This window comes from Eublepharis macularius, chromosome 12, assembly GCF_028583425.1.
Source record: "Eublepharis macularius isolate TG4126 chromosome 12, MPM_Emac_v1.0, whole genome shotgun sequence".
Classification (NCBI taxonomy): Eukaryota; Metazoa; Chordata; class Lepidosauria; order Squamata; family Eublepharidae; genus Eublepharis; species Eublepharis macularius.
Window position 1 is genome coordinate 23,767,184 of NC_072801.1, and position 23,726 is coordinate 23,790,909.

Below are 23,726 nucleotides of genomic sequence, written 5' to 3' on the forward strand. Positions count from 1 at the left end.
ATTTGGCTTAGACAAATGTGCAGTACTCTTCATACAGCAGGGAAAAGTAAAAAATATTGACGGAATAGAACTTGAAAATGGCGACATTATGAAATCATTATCGAACAATGAAAGTTATAAATATCTTGGAATATTAGAATTAGATAACATCCTGCACGTGAAAGTAAAAGAACTGACTCAGAAAGAATACATCAAGAGAGTACAAAAAATTCTGAAGTCAAAATTAAATGGTGGAAATACAATCAAGGCCATAAATACATGGGCAATTCCAATGATCAGATATCCAGCTGGAATAATAGATTGGACACAAAGCGATTTAGAAAAATTGGATCAAAAAACACAAAAACTAATGAACATGCATCACTCTTTACACCCAAAAAATGATGTTGGCAGCCTATATTTACCACGAAAAATTGGTGGAAGAGGACTGTTACAAGTACATCAGGTAGTGGAAGAAGAAAAGAGAGGCCTGAACCTTTAAAACAACTGAAACAAAGGCTGAATACAAGAAGAAACAGTTTGAGAATAGATTAAATGGCTGGAAGAACAAACCCTTATATGGGCAACATCTAAAAAATATTGAAGGAAAAAGTGACAACAGCCTAACTTGTGCATGGTTGAAGATGGGTACAATCAAGAAAGAAACTGAAGGTCTGATCTTTGCAGCACAAGAACTAGTTTTGCAAACGAATGTTATGAAAGCCAAAATTCAGAAAAATCAGTAAAAATCTATAATGTCGACTTTGCCAGGAAAAAGATGAAACTATGTCCCACTTTATCTCTGAATGCAGCAAAATTGCACAGACAGACTACAAAGCTAGACATGACAGGGTCGCAAAGCTGATTCATTGGTCATTGTGTGAAAAGTATAACTTGCCAGTATCAAAGAATTCATGGGAACATCAGGTGGAAAAGGTGCTAGAAAATGAACAAGTCAAGATCTTGTGGGATATCAGAATTCCAACTGATCGGCACCTTGAACATAATACACCACAGTCGTGGAAAATCAAAAAGTCTGGATAATCAACTTTGCAATTCCTGGGGATGCCAGAGTCGAAGAAAAAGAACGAAAAAATGATTAAATATATAGATCTGGCAATAGAAACCACCCGACTATGGAAGAAGAATGCAACAGTAGTCCCCGTTGTCATCAGGGCACTTGGAACCATCTCGAAAAACTTTGCAATTCATATGGAAGAACTGTAGCTTTCTGACATAACTCCTACCGAACTGCAAAAGACTACGCTACTTGGAACAGTGTACATATTACGCTGATATCTGGTTGATACTTAGGTCCCTGGTGGAAACTTGTATCAGCTTAGTAAGGCCAATCAATAATAACATGTGACCTCTGCTTATTGTTGATTGTGTTTCTGATAATTCGAATAATAATATGAATAATAGGACACTTTTTCAGTCTTACTCTTTCTCCAGGTAGCTCAGAGCAGTATACGGTGTTTGTTCTCCCTAATTTTGCCCTCACCCTGTGAGATAGGTGAAGCTGAAAGTTGGCTTGCCAACCTCCAGGCAGGGCCTGGAGACCTCCCAGAATTATAACTGATCTCCAGACAACAAAGATCAGCTCACCTGGAGAAAATGGTGGCTTCAGAGGGTGGAGTCTATGGTATTATACCCTGCTGAGGTCTCTCTTCTCCCCAAACCTCACCCTCCTTGGCTCTACCTTCAAATCTCCAGGAATTTCCCAACCCAGAGCTGCCATCTCTAGCTGAGAGAGAGCATGTGCAAGCAACTGACCCAAGGGCATCCAGCACGTTTCCATGGCAGAGTAGGGATTTGAACTTGGGGCTCCCAGATCACAGTCCAACACCCTAGTCACCACACAACTCAGGCTAGCAGAGTTGCATGCTTTCTGTGGTCTGCCATTACTAAAACTGATCTCTGTTTGGGAAGGCCAGCCCTAACTATAAAGGCAAACAAATGGTTTCCTTTCTTCCATGTTACAGTAATTCTGTTTCTTTTCTTACACTTTTTAATAACGGAATGTAACTTCTGGGTTGCAATTTTAAAGGAGAAAGGTTGAGGCTTCATTTAACCTTTGCCACTTTCCCCACTGAAAAATCACCACGCTCTAGCAAAATCATACAAATTTTCCCCAGCAAGATTCCAAGCTATTCAGGAGTGGCTATTATGACAAGGGGAGGGAATGCAGCATGGTCTAGTCCAATCTCTTCAGTTCTCAGCAGCTAAGCAGGCTCAACACATGGAGGGGGGACCACCGAGGAAGGCTCTGCAGAGGAAGACAATGGCAAACCATCTCTGCTTCTCACTTGCCTTGAAAGCCCTTTGCTGGGATTACCATCCGTTAGTCAGAACTTGATGGCACGTATGTCCATCCACAATGATCAAAGCCAAAACAGAATGAGGGTTAGACAGTCTCTCTCTAGTTCTCTATCCCTGTGCCCATTTACCCCATGAAATCATAGACAACTGCATTTAGTAAAAGGGGGGGGAAGCCCTCTGCAAAAAGGATTGCAAAACTCTATGTAATGTATAAGCAGAGGAATAATAGTAGTAGTAGTAGTAGTAGTAGTAGTAGTAGTAGTAGTAGTTGTTGTTGTTGTTAATTAATAGTCTGCCTTTCTCACTGAGATCCAAGATGAATTACACAACACAAGTGAAAATACAATATAATTTACAGCTATCATTCCTTTTTTTTTCAAATGGGGATCAGAGCGAATTAATTTTCTCACAGGGCATTCGAGGCTAAAGTGAAATTTGAACTAAGCGGCTTCATTGCACACACGCAGCCTGATCGTCTACCTATTTGCTCAGAAGTAAGTCCCAATGGGCTCAATCAGGCTTATTCCCAGACAAAAGTATACCAGACTGTGACCTTAGATTCTATACTACACCAGCTATCCTGTCACATATATGTTTTAAACACATATCCATAAACATATATCCATAAACTGGCTTTTAAACCTAACTCCACATTTTTGTTGGTTTGGTAAATTCAGCTGAGATACTTTATGATTGATTTTGGGTTGTGTTTAAGCATCTGAAGTGCCCGCTGTCCTATTCCTGGCTCCTCTGGTTTATTTTGTGAACATCCATGAAGCTTAGCGACTGGAATCTCTATGTTGCTTTGCCAGACATTAACAAAGGACACCTGTTAAAGCTAGTCTGATCAACGTTGGTGGCAGATTTCCTTGACTAACAGTGAAATCCTAAACAGAGTTATGCCAGTCTAAGACTATTAAAATCAAAGGGCTTAAACTGGAGTAACTCTGCTTAGGATTTCACTGTAATTGTTCAGCACTAGATGGCAGAGTAGACACAACTGAAATGTCAAACGTTTCTTTTGATGAACTTTTTTCTCTGCAGAGACCCACATTTTCATCTCTGATGAGTCACACGTGATCTCCACTCTGCTTGATGTTAATCTGATTACAAAGGGACACACCTGAACCCTGAAACCATGCTGGCTTTTTAGCAAGTGTTCTAAATTGCATTGCAAATATTTACTGCATGTGTTGCCACTCAGGAACCGTAGTATATGTGGCATGGGGAGACATTACATCGCTTAGGGAACTATACAATGCCCTGTGTACGTGGGGCAGTTTTACATTGTTTGATGGTTGCTGTGCTGCATCCAATTTTTGTTTTACAAAGAAAAGAAAATTTGGCCTGCAATCTGGCAGTCTTGAGAATGTATCAACAGGGGCTACCATCTGGCTGTCTAGCCCAATAATGAATGCAATGCACCAACTGCCCAGATGCAGAAGCAGCACCTAAACTCGAAATACATCTTGTTATAAACTCCAAACATACCAGCAACTCGAGAGCATTTACCTGTGCAGAAAATTACCATTATGAGTAAAAGAAATTGATTTCCATGCCTGTTGTAAAGATCACAGCATTACTGAACCATACTAGTAAGAACCTGGTAAGATTGTCAATGAACAAAGGAGAACGCTCCTTTTATGCCTTATCTTTTTCATCCTTGTGACAACCATATAAATGCCTCGACAATTCTCCTTTAACAGAATGGGTACCAGTTTGATTGTAAAAGCGAATTGTCCAGGTTCGCTCAGATGCCTTCTGCAACTGCCTGTGGGAGGAAAACCAAGGAAAACCTAGCCCATGATGCTTCAGGAAAGAAGCTGCGGATCTGGGGCACAGCACCTGCTTTGTCTGTCAGCAGGGCTTTTTTTCTGGGAAAAGAGGTGGTGGAACTCAGTAGGTTGCCCTGGGAGAAAATGGTCACATGGCTGGTGGCCCCACCCCGATCTCCAGGCAGAAGGGAGTTGAGATTGCCCTCTGCGCCGCTTGGCAGCACGGAGGGCAATCTCAACTCCCCTCTGTCTGGAGATCAGGGGTGCGGGGCCACCAGCCATGTGACCATTTTCAAGAGGTTCCGGAACTCCGTTCCCCCACGTTCCCCCTGAAAAAAAGCCCTGCCTGTCAGATGCCACAGGCATCTTTAGTGAAAAGGACTTCAGGTAGAAAGGAAGCTGTCCTGGTTCCATGCAGCAGCAAACTCTGGCATTGGTCAGGCCAACAGTGTCCGAGAACATCATGAGACCACCTTCATCCTGACACATGGTCCCACATCAGGTGCTTTGCACCAACTTTCTGGAGCCAGGAAAGGTGTGTTACATCGAGTCAGATACTTGGCCGGTTGAGCTCAGTATTTTCTGCTCTGATTGGTGGCCGCTGTCCACAGCCTCAGAGAGTCTGTCCACCAGTCATGTTGGCTTTCCCCCCGCCATTTCTCCAAGGAGAAACAGGGATCCCTAACATTTTTGAACCTGCAGGCACCCTTGGCATTCTGAGATAGACTGATAGGTGGAACTACAAAATGGCTGCCACAGGAGGCAGAGCCAACCACAAAATATCAGGGAGTGAAGTCAAGCATAATTCTACTAGTAACTCTTCAACATTTCAAGCAAAGCTCTGTTTAAAAGGATACCTTTAAAAATGAACATACTGTTTGAAAATATTTTCTTGCATACACCGAGCTTATCTTTAGTCATGCACTGAATATCCTTGTGCTGTGGTGGCAGCTGCTGCCAAAGCAACTTTTTAAAAATCTGCACAATCAGATCTCCAATGGCCAGTCAGAAGCGCCGCTGGAGCAAAAACTCCACCTGGACTCACCCGCTTTCTAAAAATATTTGCTGGACACCGGGAAAGTTGTTGCTGGGCTCCATGTTGCCTATTGGCACTACATCGGGAACCACTGCTGTGAGATAAACTAGGTTGGGAAAGAGTGACTGGCCTGAGGTTGCCCCATGAGCTTCAAGGCTGAACAGGGATTTGAACCTAAGTGTCCCAGATCATAGTCCAGCACTCTAACCACTACACAACACTGCTTCTGCAAGCGATCCCCTCCAAAACTTGTTACTTGAGATCCCTTGATGGACCGTGACAGGGACTGGTCTGGAGACCTTGGGAACCATCTCACCTGGTGAGCCACAAGCAATGATGCTACCTGCCAGTTAGACGATTCTGTTTACTTTATTCACCTCTCTGGATCTACATTTCATTCTGCCTTTAATGGCTCAGGGGAGTTCACTGGAACCTTTCTCTGAGAGAGAAGCTCTTCCTGTGGTGGAGGAAGGCTTACAACTGCTGAGCACAGGGGTAGGATACAAGCTGCTGTTTTAAGTAGGGTTCCTGATGAATCAAAAAATGCCTTAGGCTAGTCAAATAGTCAGGGCCCTAAAATGTACATGAAGGCTAAAAGGAAACAGCATTCATCTTTATTTTCTATTTCTCCCCCCCCCCCGTTTATTTCTTTAAAAGAAATCCCCTATGCCTAAGTACACAAAATAGGGTTGCCACCCTCCAGGTGGAGCCTGGAGCACCCCTGAAATTACAACCATTCTCCAGCCCACAGAGATCAGTTCCTTGGAGAAAATGGCCACGTAGGAGGCTGGACTCTATGGCATTATACCTTACTGAGTTCTCTCTTCTCCCCCCACCAATCCCACCTTTCCCAGGCTCCACCCTCGAATCTCCAGGCATTTCCCAGCATGTGGGAATAAACCATGTTCCTCATTACTTAATGCTGTGCCAGGAAAGGTGATTATTTCCCTAGCTTGAGTATTTCTAGTTATTTTTTTTATTAGCCATGTTTATTTTGCATTCAGTCAAAATGAAAAATAAAACCAAGAAATGCTGCTATTCTTTCTTTAGCCTTTTGGATGCCCCAGTCCTTAAAGATAGGAACTGCTGGTAATATTTTATAACCCAAACCAACTTGCTCACAAATTAACCCCTCCAACTTCAGTGCAACTGAGTCTCATTTGAGTGGACTCTTGCTCATAAATGCTTGTAACTTTGTTAATGTTTAAGGGGCTGTTCCTGAGCAACAATAGATCTGGGGGTGCTTTAAAGATTAACACATTAACCCTGATGTAAATTAAGGGGGGAGGACACATGATAGAGGTTAATTCAATTATATATTGGATGGAGAAAATGGCTAGAGACCCCCCTCCCTTTTCAAAATATTAGGACTTGGGTGCACCCAGCATAGCAGGCAGGCAGTAATTACTCAAAATGAATTAAAGCACTTCTAGAACTTATTGCCACAGGATGCTGCAATGTCCCCTAGTGTAGTGGTGGTTATGAGTGCCCTCAAGTCACAGCTGACTTATGGCAACCCCTGGTTAGGTTTTCATGGCAAGAAACTAACAGAGGTGGTTTGCCATTGCCTGGTTCTGCAACCCTTGTTTTCATTGGAGGTCTCCCATCCAATTATTAACCAAGGCTGACCCAGCTTAGCTTCTGAGATCTGACAAGAGGAGGCTCATCTGGGCTATCCAGGTAAGGGCATCCTCCCAAGTATATAGCTTTAAAAGGAAGGTTAGACAAAGTCATGGAGGACTTAAAAGTGGATGTATAAATGGAACTTCCATGGTCAAAGGCAGTATACCTCAACATGCGTTGTAGACTGGGAGGAGGAGGACTTGGTGGTTTTGGTTTCTGTGACCCTCCTTGTAGGCTTTCCAAGGTCTGTGATTGGCTGTTGTAGGATCTGATTCAGCAGGATTCAGAAGCCGCTTGGCCAGATGCCAATGCACAGGGTGCCACAAGAGCCTCGTCTGTTTCGGTTGCAACTGACTAACTCTTCTGGAATTCTGCACAGGCTTGCAACCCTCAACCGCACCAATGGAAAAATGCACACAGGCGCACACTAGGGCCGAAACATGTCCCACAGTCTCCCTAGCAGCCCAGCACAACAAAGGTTCCTGTGACAGCCCGAGGGCGAACCCGGCGGTTGCGTCACGGCGGATAATGGACGGGGCTGCACGCGCTCGGCAGGTGGCATTTCCTCCTGCGCCACCTGAGAAGGAAACGCGGGCGGGCAGGAGGGGAGGAGGAGCGGGGCTTCCCAGAGGCCACGCCCCCAAGCGCGCCAGCCAATGGGAGCCAAGAAGGGGCCGGCTGGGGCGGTGCTCTGGCCCAGGTCGCTTGCGGGCTGCCGCGCTTGGGCTGCCGGTTGTCTGGACATGTTCAGCCGGTGCGCGCCTGGCACGGACGTTCGGGGCTGCCTTGCTCGGGTGCGTCGTGGGTTCGAGCCCAACCATGTCACTGCCGAAAGGTAAGCGGGAAAGAAGGGGGCTGCGCGCAATGCTTTGCCAGTGTGCGGATATAGAGCCTTGTTGATCTTTTTTTTTTTTTTAAAGACAGCCGACATTTTGCTACGGGGAAGTCTGCAGGGATGCTTGCAGAAGTCCAGGGGCTTGGGCGGGCGCCCGTCTCTCCGTCTCGCTTCCTCTTCGGGTTGCTTTTTGCGGCGTCCCATTTCTCTGTCGCAACGCTCAGGTGCTTTGCCAGCTGCGGAATTCCTCCCACGAGGCTTAGATGGCGAGTGACTCTGCGCAGAGGCACGCTCCTCTTGTAGGAGTCATGCGAGGCCAAAGGGATCGACTAGATCTCTTTTTAGAAGGGGGGAACCTCTCCAGATCACGCGATCAGGAATAACCGGCGTCCGTCGCCGGCGCGGGCGAAAAGTCTCCTCCCAAAGACGTGAGCGAGATTGCGGGAGAGATGGGGCGCTTCTGCTCCCCGGTCGTTCATTGCAGCACGGGGTGTTGTTAAGGGATAGATGAACGGCGGCAGAAGTGACCTGGTGTATCGTGGGCTCTGTGCCCTTTCTCCTCCTGTCATGGTTTTAGCTCAGGGTCTCAGAGTGGTGGGCATAATTTTATTCTCACAACAGCCCTGTGCGGTAGGGTCGGGTCACCGAATGAGGTTCCTGGCTGAATGGGGACTTGAACCCAAGTCTCCTAGGCCACAGTTCTAACCAGTACCCCACACTGTTTCATTATTTTGAAAGGGTCATTCCCCACCCCCCACCCCGACCAGGAGTGGGAGGTCTTCTCTTTGAACGGTGTTCTGTAACTGATAGTTTATGGTAGACCCATTTCTTTGGGTCCTTCTGGCTTCGTCCCCCCTTTCCACTGACCCCAGCCCCGCTTTTCTAGGTGAAGTAATCACACTTGTCTGGAGCCACTTTCTGCAGGGCGATGCTCTCCTTTTGCACGTGTGTGGATGCACATCTCTGAAGGGCATCCTATCTGGCCTTGTTGATCGACAGTGGGAAATGGGAGGAAATCTTGTGTTCTGAAGGGTGCTCAAAATGAGGGTCTGGCTAACTTGGAAGGGGAGCAAACTGCGGACGTAGCATTGCGGAAGAAAGAATTAGCTGGCAGTGAAGGAGTAGGCTGGTTAAAAGCAATGGGTTGTAAGCAGAGCAAGGTTGTTGAACAAATTCAAAAAGTTCGAATGAGCCTGTTTTCTTTTGCTGTTTCTAACAGGGTCACTAGCTAACCCAAAAGCATTACTTGTTTTCTTGTAAAATTTTGTTGAGCATGACAGCTAAATGGAATCTGTGCTGGAGTTGTGCGCCATTGAATGTCAGGTGCCAGAGACAAACAGGGAAAGCCTTCACATCCTGTGTGTGTACATGCGCACGCGCACATTTGGAGATCCTGGCTGTTGGAATTCTGGATTAGATCAGTCGGGACCTGACCCAGCAATGCAAATCTCACATTAGTTTTTTTTCACATGCAGGGCCTGGTGCATGCAGGCCACCAAGTTTCAGAAGGTATGGATTCAAATCCCTGTCCAGCAAGGGGCTCAATTGTCTCGATTCAGCCTTAGCTTCCACTTTTGTCAAAGACAGAGAATTGCACATTCATGTCTAGTTCTCTGGGGGAGTAAGCAAGAAACAGACTGGGCAATCTCTTGGAATATTCCAAGTGCTGTATGAATTGTCCTGGCTGTTGGGTTTCTTCTGGCAAAGGAATCGTGTTGCTGACTAAGCAATAAAGGATTTGCATGTGACATTTACTGATGATTGCATGACAGTTAAGCAAGCTTCTGAGTTTCATAGGATTCTGACTAGATGTTCAGCACAAATTAACAAGGCTTTTATTGTTGAATTTTGTTCAGGTGGTTTGGTGTGATGCTTGACAACTTCATTGCATGAAAAAAGCTGCTTAAATATTTTATTAGGATTAACTGATAAATTATAAGTATGACACATACTTTAAAAAATGTGTGTGGGAGGTTCAATTCTGTTCTGGTTAAAACAATTTGTTTAAAAAATGTTTATTTAGATAATCCAGTGGCCTGCTGCATCTTGCGAGCTCCACAAATAATACTAGTGTGTTGCCCGGTAAGGTACACCTACACAACAAATTGAAGCCACTCTGAAATCAATTTTAATTGCTTGCCTCCCTTACTCTCACATAAAGTTCCCTCATGGGAACTGTAGTTTTGCTGATCATTTTTTGGGGTTCAAGATTTTAGTCCCTGCAGTTACAAATTCAAATGTTTGCCATTTCCAACTACCTCGAATGCACTGTCTTTCTACGAAGATGTTAAAACGTCGAATTCTTCTCTCTCTCTCTCTCTCTCTCTCTTTTTCTCTTTTAACTGCTGACTGGGCAGCCAGCTTGCTCTGTTTTGGTTAAATAATTTTAATCTTATTTTTAAGGGAATGTTCCTTGCTTGAGATTAAAGTTAAAAGCAATCATGAGACTTTTATTTCCCACATCAAAGACTGGGAAACCCTTTTAAGTTTACTACTCGGGTAATCACAGCTGAAGTATGGGCTGTACATAGCTGGCATAGTTAAACATAATAGAGTAATTGCTACTTATGTAACTGGAAGGAAGATGGGTTGTTAGATACCAAGTGATTGCTCATGGTTTGATTTTTGCCCATTTGGTATGTGTGGTCTGCCGAAGAGTTGCAAAGGAACCACCGTGGCCTTGCCCAATGGCCTGTGATGAGTTAGGATCTCCCACAGGTGACGAGGCTAAGAAACTGCTTGCAAATTGGAGGAGAATTTGTTCTTGGGTTTGTTTGTTTTCAAGTTGTGCCTCAGTAACTAACTTTGGTATGTATAGGCAAGCTGGTTTAAAAATACTCACACACACACACGTATGTATGTATGTACCCAAAACATTTTTGAATATACAGTAACATAATTGAAGTGTTAGGGAGCCCCGTGGCACAAAGTGGTAAGCTGCAGTACTGCAGCCCAAGCTCTGCTCACAACCTGAGTTCGATCCTGGCGGAAGCCAAGTTCAAATAGCTGGCTCAAGGTTGACTCAACCTTCCATCCTTCCGAGGTAGGTAAAATGAGTACCCAGTTTCCTGGGGGTAAAGTGTAGATGACTGGGGAAGGCAATGGCAAACCACCCCGTAAAAAGTCTGCCAAGAAAACGTCGTGATGAGATGTCCCCCATAGGTCAGTAATGGCTCGGTGCTTGCACAGGGGACTACCTTAACCTTTACTCTAATTGAAGTGTTAAGAATTGGAGAAATAATGTTTTTGAATCAAGTTACTGTGCATTCCAAAATGCTTTGGGAGTTGCTGCCTAAGCCCATTGAAGTAAATGCAATGTTGCTGTAGTTTTCTGGCAGATAGAATATTGGCATCATGAGCCTCTTCGATCCCAATGAAAAACCTGTCTCCTGAAAGTTGTGCTGTGGCTGAATACATAAAAGCAATTCTTTAACCAGCTGTTACAACAATCTATTAAAATAACTTTTCCTGCTGGAAAATGGATTTAATTTAAAAAAAAATTCAGTTAGCCAGCTTAGATTTGATGGAACTGCCATTTTGCTTTGCTTGAATAAATTTTGGCTGGAAACATTTGAAATATTGGTCTGATAAACAGCAAAAGACTGTGGTGTAAAGTTAGACAGTAATAATTTTTTTTTCAGTCCAGACTTGGACATCTTTCGTTGCCCACTTCCTTTTTGGCATATTGATAGGGATCCTACTTGGATGAGAACCTGAATGCAAAATTCAATATTATTAACTACTGGCAGGATAAAAGTAAATTCATTTTTTTACCCAATGCAAAGAGACTGGAATATTTTGCCGTCTAAGGCTGCAATCCTCAAAACCCTTGTTAGGGAGCAAGTTCTAATGAATACAGCAACACTTCTCTCTGAGTATACATGCTTAAGATTGCACTGTAAACCTGCTTAGATCTCTGTCAGCTTCTGTAAAACTGTGGTCCCCTCCCCCATTTTATAGGGGTGAATATGTGTTGTCGTAGCACATATAGGAAACACAGAACCTTTCCCGGTGAGTTTCCATGTGGCAATGTTGTGGCTTACCTTTTCAAAGGACTAATGAAAACGACACAGAACGGTATGCCAGCTTTTGAATTCACCAGAACTATCCGGGGGGGGGGGGGAGGATGGAATAAAGAGAGATTTCAGGCCATGATCCTGAGATCTTTTTTGTTCTGTGTTCTGTTTAGAATGCCCTGCAGAGTTTATAAGCACTGGGTGGAGTCAGTATCAGGTTCCACATTTGGCTTTCTGAGAAGAAGGTGAGATAATGGCAGTCTCCACTCTGAATGTTAGAATACAGCGGTTAATCAAATGTCTCTTTAATGCCAGATGGAACACGTAGCTCCCTGAAAAAGCACAGCAGATAATGTGGTAGTCTTTATATGAAGTATACCAACTGGTTCCGGAGAACTCAGAAATTCCCACGTTTTGGTTGGTTTTAAGATTAGGTTTTTGTGTCTGATTTTTCTTTTTGGCTGACTGTGACTACCTGGAAGCTCCACTTAAGCAATCATATTTATCCCAGCATGGCTGTTTGTAGAAAAAGAAGTGGGCTTGGTTCCCCCACAGCTCCCATCCACTTCTATTCAACTTGCACAGAAAGACCATGGAGCAAGGGTTCTCCAACCTCATGGACCTTGTGACCACTAGGGTTGCCAGCTCCGGGTTGGGAAATTCCTGGAGATTTGGGGGGTGGAGCCTGGGAAGGGTGAGGTGAGGTGAGGGGTGTCAATGGGGTATAATGCCATAAAGTCCACCCTCCAAAGCAGCCAGTTTCTCCAGGGGAACTGATCTCTGTTGCCTGGAGATCAGCTGAAATTCTGGGAGATCTCCACCCACCACCTGGAGACTGGCAGCTCTAGTGACCACTTTTGGAATTTCAAAATATGGTCCTGGGCACCACCTCAAAATGGCTGCCATAGCAGGACTGTCACAGTGTTGGGAGGTTCCAGGCCATATCTCCTCCTATGACCCTCCTATTTCCTCCTATTTCCCAGTGAGTGGTTCCTGGTCATTTGCTAAAGCACCTTCTGCTCTACTGAGGTGGAAGAAAGCCAAGGTTGGTTCTTTGTTTGGGGGGGAAGAAGGAAATGGCAGACAGGAAACACATAATTCACTGGGCTCCTCAGTGCCCTCAGGCTTCAGGTTGAGGATCATCACTGCCTTAGAGAAAAGTATTTTTAAAAGCAACATTTTTCCTGCTCTCCGTTCTCTCCCCAAAGTGAATAATGTTCCCTTTGTGCTTCTGGCCTGCCTTCCTGGCCTTGGCTGCCTCCCTGAGCACATGGAAGCCCCTGGCTGCTTATTTCTCACTGGCATCCTCGGCACATGGGGCTGGTGAGCGAGCAGGTGAGTGAACCAAGTGCCTTGTGGAAGGCATCATGTGTTTGTCTGGGGCTTTTGCAGATGAGTGTGTGATGAGGTAGTTGCCCTAAGGAACTTAAATCTTAAACTGGTTGTCCTAATGAGAACCTGAGTTGTAAGTCTGCTGCCTTGGCAGTTCATGCCGTAAGAGAGAATCTTCTTGTGAACAAGTCATAGCTATCCCATCTGATGAAGGAAAATGCTACCATACATATTTATTTTATTTCTGTCCTTTCTTTTCGTTTTCTGGAACTTGAAGGGATGTATTCAAAATCCCTAGGAGACCCCCATTTTTTTTTAAAAAAGCCTCTCTAAGCAAATGTTTGTGTTCAGGTGGATAGATGTTGTTACTCTCCGACTGGAATTGGAAGGTCACTCTAGCCAGCTGCTGCTACTCTATCATCAAAATACAGTTTGCATGTTGAGGCTTCCAGATTTAATTTCCTAGCATCTCCCGTTCATGGAACTCCTGCAGTGTTTTCTTTTTAGGAAAATTGAAATAGTTATTTTTAAAAAACCTCCTCAAGGAGACAGAAGCAGGGTTGTTGTTTTTTTTGCAAAGCCCAGGAAGACCATTTCTCTTTTCCAAATGTGTCCGGGATACAGGGTTTCAGGTTGTGATCTAACAGCGCTTGAGTAACATTCAGCAGGAAACTGTCAAGAGTCGTCCCCCCCCGCCACCCATATTTTCTGCATGTAATGTATGCTTTACTCAAAAGACGTCTTTTCAGTTTCCAGTCCCCTAAAAGGAAGTCAAACTGGCTTGCTCTTCATTGCTTGGAGACATGGGGCACACATAATGTCCCCCATCATGTGCACACGCGCAGCCTGATCTGGGTCTTTCCTCTGTGCCCATCTTGTCTGTTTCCGTGACTCCTTAAGAATCATTAAAAAAGCAGAAGTGAGCTTCAGTGAGGCAGGAAGCCTTACGAAATGCTTGAGTTCTGTTGATAACTGCCCTAAGCTGATTGTGCCAACAGGGCAAGGGCTTTGGCAAGGGGTGTGATGCATAGGTCTGTGAACAAGCCGAAGGAGGAAGCCCACACGTTTTCTTTTGCCAAAACTCTGTTTGACTGTTGCGGGACTCTTCCATCCAGTTTGGCGGCATTGCAGGAAATGAGGCAGCTGTGTGCGAGTGCGATCCCAACATGTAAACAGGAGTCTATTTCAGCCAAGGTCTCTTTTTCTGTGTGTGTGTTTAAAGTTGAGAGAATCTGGGCTTGCATTTCCTGTCGACTGATGTGTGACCCTGTTATGAATCAGCACATTTCTGAATGGAGAAGCTGATTCACAGGCTCGTGTGGACAGGCCAGAGGCTGGCTTCCTGGGCCCAAGGCAAGCCCCTTACTTCTTAAAAGGGAAACAGTGCCATCTCAGGTTGACTGGTGTTGGCAAGGCTGGGGAGAACCCTGCTATGTGAGGAAGTGGGGTATAGTGGTTACAGTGTCAGACTAGGATCTAGGAGATTCAGGTTTGGAAGTTTGTTGCTGTGATTCTGGGGGCTGGTTGGACATTGCCTCTCAGCCGGATGGGAGTCTCACGTTCCTGTTGTCCCACCTGCGTGCACCTTCCTCTGAAACCTGAAATTGGATCACGTCAAAATAAATTGCAGAGAAACACTGCAATCAGCGAGAGCCATGTGGCTATTGTTAAGAGTTCCAGAGTATGGAACAGCTGCACTGCTCCTTGGGAGACTGTCCCACACCCTCACCAGATTAAAGCACCGGGGATCGAAAACAATAGGCTGGAGGAAGCCAGATATGCCTTGAAGCCTTCCTGGGATCTCCTTAAATAACATCACTCCCAAGGAATTCTGTCCAGGGCTTGGAACAGTCATACCAGTAGGAATTTCAGGGGAGGGCTTAGCTATGTGAGTCTGTGGCTGGAAACCAAACACACTGGATTTTAGTGGCACCTTTAACTCCAGAGTTAGTAATACAGGAGTTAGGAAACCATGTAGGCAAGAGCTATCCTTGCTTCATCCTGGATGGATCTTCTTCCCTGTGATTTTTGCCTTGTTCTCTGCCGTCCCCACGTTCCGAAACAGATGCAGGTTGGGGCATACAATGTTAGTTCTTAGTCCCCAAATGCCAGCGATGTTTGTATGTAGCATCCAAAATCAAAGCATGAAGCAGCAATACAGATCTGGGCAAAGAGGGAAGCGTTCCAGAGTCCTTCATACGGTGGGAGGAAGTCCTTCAAATATCCTGGGACAGGCCTGGAAACAAAGCAGAAGATGACAGAGATGGTAAAGCACTGGCATGAAAACGAGTAACTCGTACAGGTGTGTTTATTTTTTAAAAAAAGTTTATAAAATGCAGGAGATTAATTTCGGTGTGCAAAACCTTGGTGAGCAGTCATTCCTTCTGCACAGGGAAGAAGTAAACTCTGCATGACGTGTTCCAGAAAGTGCTGTTGTGATACAGTGGGGGCTAGCTTATAGCATTTCCTGGCAGTGCGGTGGGATCTACACGTTGGAATAAAACATTTGGCTCCTGCATGCTGTCCTGTTTTGGAGTACCGTGGCATGCATGACCCCGTTCGGGAACCTTTTCAACACCACCCCCACCCCTGAGTTGGTCCTGTGTTGGTTCTGTTGGTAATGTTAGAGAATGGAGCCATTGGCAAATGATTCTATTAATACTGGGATGAGTAAGAAGCTGGAACTGTGTGGGTGGCTTTATCTCTGGTGATGCAAACGTCCCATCTTGGTGTGTAAGCAGGAAATGTCAACAGAGCACCAGGGAGGAGCGGTGTGGGAAACAGGGCCAGGATACCTGCACCTGGCAGCTGAAGGCACTTGAAACTCGCTCATGGCTTGAGGAGGAAGGGCTAAGAAGTATCTGCTGCCAGAGCCCGTAGCAGATGCTCTTTCCTTTGCCACCTTGGTTGGTTGCAAAACTGCCTGTCTTTCCTGCGATTATTTCCAGCCTGGCCCTATTCATGCATTCACACAACAGCCAAAGGGCATTCTGCTGCACTTCCAGTGCTGTGTCGGTCTTAAAGTACTCTTTAATAGCTGTACATTTTGATCCATTCTCATGTGCAACTGCTTGCCTGCATCCTGTGGGAGGGTTTCCATACATTTGCCTTGCCAAGCAGATGAATGGCTTGGGGAATCCCAGAATGAATGCTAAGCCTGGGGTGGGTAGGCAGGGAGGCCTAAGTTCAGAAAAGTCTGAGAATCGCTGGTGTAATCTTGAACTATTTGCCCTTTAAAGCTTTGAATTCCTGGAAAGCGCCGGGTGCTTGTACATCAAGTTCTCTTTCCGGATGCAAGGAAATGGGCGGTTCGAATGTGCTAGTAAAAGAGCTCCCCACAGTGGCTCTCTGGGTTTGTTTTAAAACTCTCGAGAAGGGCGTTGGCAAACTCTTTTGCTTCTTTGAAAACACCACTCCTTTTGCTTGCGAGTAGAAACCTACGGGTCCCCCCCCCCTCCAAGTGTTGCCTGTTTAATTCAAACTCAGCCAGCACTTCCTGTTGACGGCTCTTCCCTATTGGCTGCCCAGCCAGACGTTTCGTAGGCACCAAATAAAGCAACAGTATAAAGTCAGGATCCTGTTCTGCAGCTTTGCTGCAAAAGTGTTTTGTGTGTGGGTGACCAGAAGGCTCTCCCATCTTCTTTGTTTTGGGGGCCAGTATTCAGTAGAGTTTACCCACCACCACCTTCCCGATCTTTTCGCAAGCCCCTTTCAGGCAGCAAAAAAATCTGTCCATGTTTAATAGCAAGATGAATGGGCTGTCCAGTTCTCTGAATGCTCTTGCCTGCCTTTTTTTAATATTTCAGATGGTCAGCCCTCCTTACGCCAGGCTTTCAGCAAGAACTTTTGTGGCAATGACAGGGCCTCAGAGCACAATAAAGGAGGGGATGGGACAAGGGGGCTCAACTGTAGCCACCTCGGATGCAAATGCGTCTTACTTACTGCCAATTGTTTGCAAAGCCATTTTTAATAGGAGTTGGTTAAAATTTAAAGGGACGTCTTAGACGCAATGCGTTGCTACTCTGTTGTATTTCCTGTCTCCCGCATTTCTTTGGGCTGTCCAGAATGGAGCTTTCATGTTTCTGTTCCCCTTTGTGAGTATGGGATGGTGGAGGCACAAACTGACCTTGATGCAGAAGTTCCATATTTTTAATTTTATTTAGATATATACGCACACATTCCGCTTTTCTACACAGTGGTGACCCAGAGCACCTTGCACAATCATTCTCCTCTCCTCTTTTTTCACAACAGCCCTGTGAGGTAGGTTGGGCTAAGAGACAGTGACTGGCCCGAGGCTGCCCAGCGAGCATCCATGGCATTGTGGGGATTCAACCGAGGCTTCCCTGATCCTAGTCAATACCCAAGCACCACACTGGCCCCATGTGGGATGCTATGGGGAACACTGGGGTTAAGGCACTTCACCCTTCCCCTTCCCTGATGTCTGAAGTCACTTGGATGGCTGCATGTAATCTGCCATCTATTGTGGTAAGCACCGTAAAGTATATATGGGGGGGGGGGAAAGTATGTGTGAGAACCAGTGTGACGTTGTGGTTAGAGTGTTGGACTAGGATCTGCCAGACCCGGGTTCCAGTCTTGCCAGGGGAGCTTGCTGGATGACACTGGGCCTGTCACATTCTCTCAGCCTAAGTCCCTGCCCTTTGTATACCATCCATTACTGCTACCAATTCAGTCTAAGGCAGTGTTATGTATTCATGTAGCATGGAGGCAGACCTGTGGAATGAGGGACATCAGGAAGGAGAGGAGGGGCACTGCGCTGCCCCCTAGAGGCACAATTTAGCAAGGGGCGGCTTAGGTGTTCTCATGCACCACTTTTGCTTGGCAGGGCAGATTCACAAGCTTGGCCTTTCTGGAGTGGACCATAGGGACTAGTCTGTTTAGGGAGAATTTTTTGTTTCCATTGAATAGAATGATGGCTTAGTCATGGGTTCATATGGGTGGGGTGGGGGAATAGTCGGCAAAGCCTCATTTCCACGTAGCTCTGGGAAAGCCCCCTAATGGTTCAAGTAAAGTTAGGAAAGGGGCTTTATACATGTGTATAGCTGGGGGCGGGGGGTTAGCCAGGGTTTTTAAAGCCCCAAATCCAGAACTAGCCACCACATTTCAGGCTAAGTTGTACCCTCTGTGGTGCATGTGTCCACCCCCCGTCCTGTGTGTGTGTACATGTATATCCTCTTGATTAAGCGTTCCATGTTTTGCATCCCTAATGTGCAAATATTCCATTTCCTTCACCTGGAAGGTGTCCTTTCATTTAGTTATCTCCTGGTTGTTTCTGCCCTGTACTAGAGCCTGTATTTCATTGACTACGTTAAAGATTTAATAAAATAGTGTGTGGTGCTAAGAAATCAGAGTGGGTCCTTGCTTTAGTGGCAGGATGCCTGCTTTTCATGCAGAAGGTCCTAGGTTCAATCCCCGGCACTGTCCACTAAAAGGATCAGACGTGAAATCTGGCCTTGAAAAGTTGTTGCTGTCCGAGAAGATGAGACTGACTTTGTTAAGCCGTGGAGTATTATACAATGTGTGTGTTCCATGGTACTAGCATTCTCTGCTAACCAATGAAATTGATTGGGAATAGACTGGAAATGTTTCTTTTTAAGTGACCCTTGTATAGCATTCACTGTCCCAGAGTGGGGTGGGGGTGACTGGCGCAGCTGGCTTTAGAAGCAGATTTAGATACTTCAGTGCAGCAGAAGTGGCTCGGATGTGACTGCTAAGTAGAACCTGAATTTCAGAGGCAGTCTATATTTGTTTGTCCCTCTCCGTGAGGCTTTCCACCTTGCTTCCCAGAACTAGTGTGGTGAACCAGGATGCTGGACTCAAAGGGCCTTTCAGATTGATCCAGCAGGGCTCTTCTCATGTTTGTAGGTAAAGGAAAACGGGCTAACCCTCTTACTATGGCAGGAAAATCTTTCCTCCCTCCCCAGTGTAGGCATAGAGGAGGCTCTAAAGGCTCTTGTCCTACAACTATGGGCATGACTTTCTCTGGCGAGCTGCCAGCCTCTCTGTCTGGCGCTGAGTCATTGCTGCCTGATTTCCAGTTGCTATCACTTGTGCCCAGTTCTGAGACTCTCTTCCCTTTCAGAAGTGAGTGTGCTGGCTGAACTCTTAAGGGAGATGGGCCGCTGTGCCAGCTAAAGATCAGGGTGCCCATTTTGCAGAGTGCAAGTGCAGAGGATTTGGATCAAGCCCATGTTCGCTCCACATTCCTTCCCCAAACTTTACCCCCCTCAGATGACAAATGGGAGAGCTGCACCTTTTGAATACTCCTCATCCTGCGCAACGTTCTTTGCATGTAGAAAGTGAGCATGTCAGACTCAAAGTGCACATATGCACCCAGTTGCATTTTCATTCCTCTGAGTTTTTTTTTCATTGTACGGTGATCTTGGATTTCCATTTCCTTTTCTGCTCAAAGCATCACTTCTGTCTCCCTGTTTTACTTTTCTCCATGCAGAAGCTATATTAGGTATCAAGGTAGCCCAAATGCTGAGACAGCATAAACTGACACGCAGGGGGTGGGAAATATGTATGTTTGGGGCAGAATTCTGCTGCTTCTGGCTGCTGTAGAGGAGGTGTCAGAAGTTTGACCGAGAACACTGTCACCCTACGTCTACTTTTCCAAAGGCCAACTCAGCATTTCCTTGGTTTCCTGCCCTGCTTTTCTGTGTTGTCACTGCAGACATGAGGACTAGACACTGGCACTTTTTCCTTCTGAGGGGAGGGGTGGAAAGGTGAGGTTGGTCTTGGGTTCTAGAACTTTGCTCCAGCTCTTAACAACAACAACATTTGATTTATATACCACCCTTCAGGACAACTTAGTGCCCACTCAGAGCGGTTTACAAAGTATGTCATTATTATCCCCACAACAAAACACCCTGTGAGGTGGGTGGGGCTGAGAGAGCTCTGAGAAGCTGTGACTGACCCAAGGTCACCCAGCTGGCTTCAAGTGGAGGAGTGGGGAATCAAACCCAGCTCTCCAGATTGAAGTCCCGCGCTCTTAACCGCTACACCAAACTGGCTCTTGACAGCCAGTCTTACATATTCCAACAACAGGGGGCTCCTCTGAGTAAATGCTACACAATAGAAGGAAAAACCTCGACAGTCTACAGGAATAATCATATGTAAATTTTGTGAATGTTTATAAAGTTTTTTTTGTGATTTTTATGAAGTTCAGTGCATAATACCAAGTGCTAAAGTGCTGATAAATATTTCATAATAAATATACCATTCAATAATTCAATAAATATCCAATAAATAATTAAATAAAGAGACATGCAATCCTGATAAAGTCTGACATATTCAGCAGATACAAGCGGTAAATTGTTCCTGGACTGCACCAATGCAGGCTGTATATATTGTGCATTAGGAAAAACGCTTAGCATGCCAGGGAGAGCAGTTCAAATCCGTCTTCCCTCTGCAGTGCTTCTCCCTGTCCCCGATGTGTAGAGCTTTTATGTGGTGGGGAAGGGAAGCATTCAGATATTGAACCGTCCCAGACATGCATCTCCCACCCGCCCGCCTGTCCAGAAAGGGCTGTACCATTTGTTTCTGCTGAAAATCCTGACATGAGCTCAGTTCTCCAGCACCCAAGCTTCGACGCCATCCCCCTGGAAATATTTGCTTGGGGTTTCTGAGATCACAGTCCCAAAAACTTGATCAGCAGAAATGTTGATGGAGTCAGACTTGGGGGGAAAGTGGTTGACATCCACTCAGCTTTCCTTTGCAAACCTCAGGGCCTCAGTTACATGTGACAATTTCTCTCTGCTTGACCCATCTGGATTCAATTAGGCAGGGGCTTGCAGGCTCATAACCCAAGAATTTTGTGGTTACCCCAGCCTCGAACTTTTCAAAGCTTCTCTGAAAATGGTCTAATTTAAAATAATGTAATGGGGGAGGGGGATATTTCAAGGGTGACATATACTTCTCTCTCCTTTGCTGAAGTTGAAGCAAGTGGATGCCTGATTCGTCTTAGGATGACTCATAAGAAGGTTGTGTGTGGGGGGGGGGGGGGACTAAAACTAGTTTCTCCAGCTGCACTGAAACTTGAATTTAACTTTCATCAAGTGCTCACCAAGGTGAGGTCAGAAGAAAACTAAATGGTGGATTTTGACACTGTATTAGGGGAGGAGAGTTAGGTGGCTTTCTGCTAGAGGAGGTAGGTCCAGTGCACCTTTTTTTCTGCTGCTGGGAAGAACTAGACGAGGGATCCCCGGACATTCTGGCCGATGCTGCTTCTCCCTTTTAAAAATCTGCCAGGAGTGACAGCTTGCTGTGCTTCGGTGCTGGGAGAGACTGTGGCTCAGTGGTAGAGCATCTTCTTGGCATGTAGAACCTTCCAAGTAAGCTTTCTGGCATCCAGCTAAAAGGACCAGACAGTAGGCAATATGGAAAACCTCTGCCTGAGTCCCTGGAGAGCAGCTGCCGGTCTGAATACACAAGACTGATCTTGATGGACTGATGCGCCGATTCGGCATAAGGCAGCTTCAGTTGGCAGAATTTCCTCTACCGTGAACCTGTCAGAGGAGCCCTCTGGGAGAACAGACCTGCTGATTCTCACCTTCTGCAATAAATAGCTGCACATTTTTTGCCATGAAGAAATGCATCTCATAGGAAGGCTTGTAAAGAGCCGTAAGCCAACATGGAGTTTTTGTAAGTGCTAGGAAGGAAATTTGGTTTGAATCTGAAGCGAGATGATTCTGCTTCCATTTAGCCTGCCAATGTGGGGTGATGAGTCTTCTGTGGGCACAAAATTTCCAATGGGGTTTGTCTGTTGCAGGGAGGAAGGAACCTCAGAAAGGGAGAACTGCTGTAGCATAGTGGATAATAACAGCACTGGCTTTGTTCACCGCTCTGAGTGTGGCACTAATCTGTCCAGAAAGCTGGTATATAAACTCATCGTCGTCATCATGGTCGTCGTAAAGAGTCCAGTAGCACCTTTAAGACTAACCAACTTATTGGTAGCATAAACTTTCGAGAACCACAGCTCTGTTCGTCAGATGCATCTGATGAAGAGAGCTGTGGCTCTCGAAACCTTATGCCACAATATAGGCGGTTAGTCTTAAAGGTGCTACTGGACTCTTTACTATTTTGCAACTGCAGACTAACATGGCTAACTCTTCTGGATCTGTCGTCATCATCTTGGTGGCACCTTTAAGAGAAAAGGTTTGATTGCGGCTTTCATGGGCACACATGAAGTGAAATCCCAGTCTGCAGAGAAACTTGCGCACTGTGGGGGGGGGGAGTGTTAATGTGGAACAACAGGTAACATCTGTGGCCTGTCCATGCAAAACTCATTGGTAAGGAAGGTAAGCACCGTGACAGGTGCCCATGCAGCTTCTGCGAGGCAACCACGCGTTGAGTGGGAACTCACACCCAGGGGACTTGCACATCAGGCCTCACACATCAGGCATTCTTCAAGGCACAATTTCCAGCCAGTGCAGCCAACACTAATTTGGTGCAGTTGCTCTCCCGCTCAGCCCCTTCTCTCTTTGCTTTGTGGCCAATCGCAGCCCACAGGACCGGAATGGGTCATGAGGTTATCCTTTCAGCCACTCCCTTTTTCCTCTGCAGAGTCTGTCTTTTTCACAGCTGCCCAAGAAACCTGAATGTTTTGCTGGATCAGGCCAAGGCTCAGCCAGTAGATGCCTTTAGAAAGTCTCCAGAGCCACCTGGTTTGGGAGGTATACTCTCCCTGGACATGGAGACTATAGCCCTGAGAAATTAGTTTAGCCTGAGAAATTGGTGCTGCCTTTTCCACAAGGAAATGTGCAATGTCTTCACATAGGAGGTGACTTTGGTGGGGGGGTGAGCACTATGAAATCCGAGGAACATACTGTGTCAAGGACTGAAATGTTTAATTTGGTCTTTAGCATTTGCCTAACTTTTAAATGATATTATTATCCCAATAAATGCTTTTGTTCCTGGCTGTCCAAGTTGCTGCACACTTTGTGTTGTAGTTCTGGAGGGATCCCTTGGTGTTGTAACTGAACCAGAGTTCTCTCTGTGTGTGTTTGTTGTGGTGATGCTGGTTTGGAAGCAAGCAGACTGGATTGTGTTGTCAGCCTCGAGAAGAAACTAAACATGACCCTCACACACACTCGCACGCTGTGATCCTCCTGCGAATCACACAGTGTCGGCAAGTTGGAGTTCTCCCAACATCTGCTCCTCCTTGTAACTGAAATCCTGCATGACTTGTTACCCCCCATCTAACTTCAGACAAGCCTGTTGTATCTTCCACTGCCTCTCATGTCCCCTCTTCCCCGAATCCATGCGTGCCATTCCGCTCCACTGCTGGCAGCTGGCTTACTCCCGTTCCGAGAGGGCTCCGGTTTCACTCCTGACGCAGGTTGCGTTGAGGAGGTGGGGCTGGGCTTTCTCACTGGCGTCAGCTGTGGAGGTGTGTTGTACAGCCCCAAGGAAAATCCCCCTCCAGAAGAAGTTCCATAGCTACAGTTTAAACACAAAATATCATCTCCATGTGTGCTGTGTGCTCTTGTTTTTGGAAAGGGGGTGGGGACCATTCTTGATTATTCCTGGTGTCAGTTTCCTCTTGATAATGTGCAGTGCAGACTTTAAAACATCGGATCCTCCTTGGGTGGTATAGGGCTAAATTGCAGATGGTTAGATTGATGTTTGTTTATTTAAAACACTGACGAGCCCACCTTGGATGCAGGCTTGCTAGGTGGCCTCTCTGTCCCTTTGTCTTACATTATTGTGGAAGTGGCCTACTTTACAGGGTTGTTGTAAGGACTTCTGCAGGGTAGGATGTGTACAAAATAATAACAATAAAAATA

General features: G+C 45.9%; 1 protein-coding gene across 2 annotated transcripts in view; it reads left to right on the plus strand.

The window, feature by feature from the left end:
* Positions 1–7,473: 7,473 nt before the first annotated feature.
* Positions 7,474–23,726, plus strand: part of MAP2K3 (mitogen-activated protein kinase kinase 3) — a 43,146-nt gene continuing 26,893 nt past the window's right edge. For both annotated transcript variants that reach the window (XM_054993095.1, XM_054993098.1), the window contains exon 1: positions 7,474–7,570. In XM_054993095.1, coding sequence (XP_054849070.1) covers positions 7,555–7,570 — 16 coding nt within the window. In that variant the 5' untranslated portion in view covers positions 7,474–7,554. The remainder of the gene's footprint in view (positions 7,571–23,726) is intronic.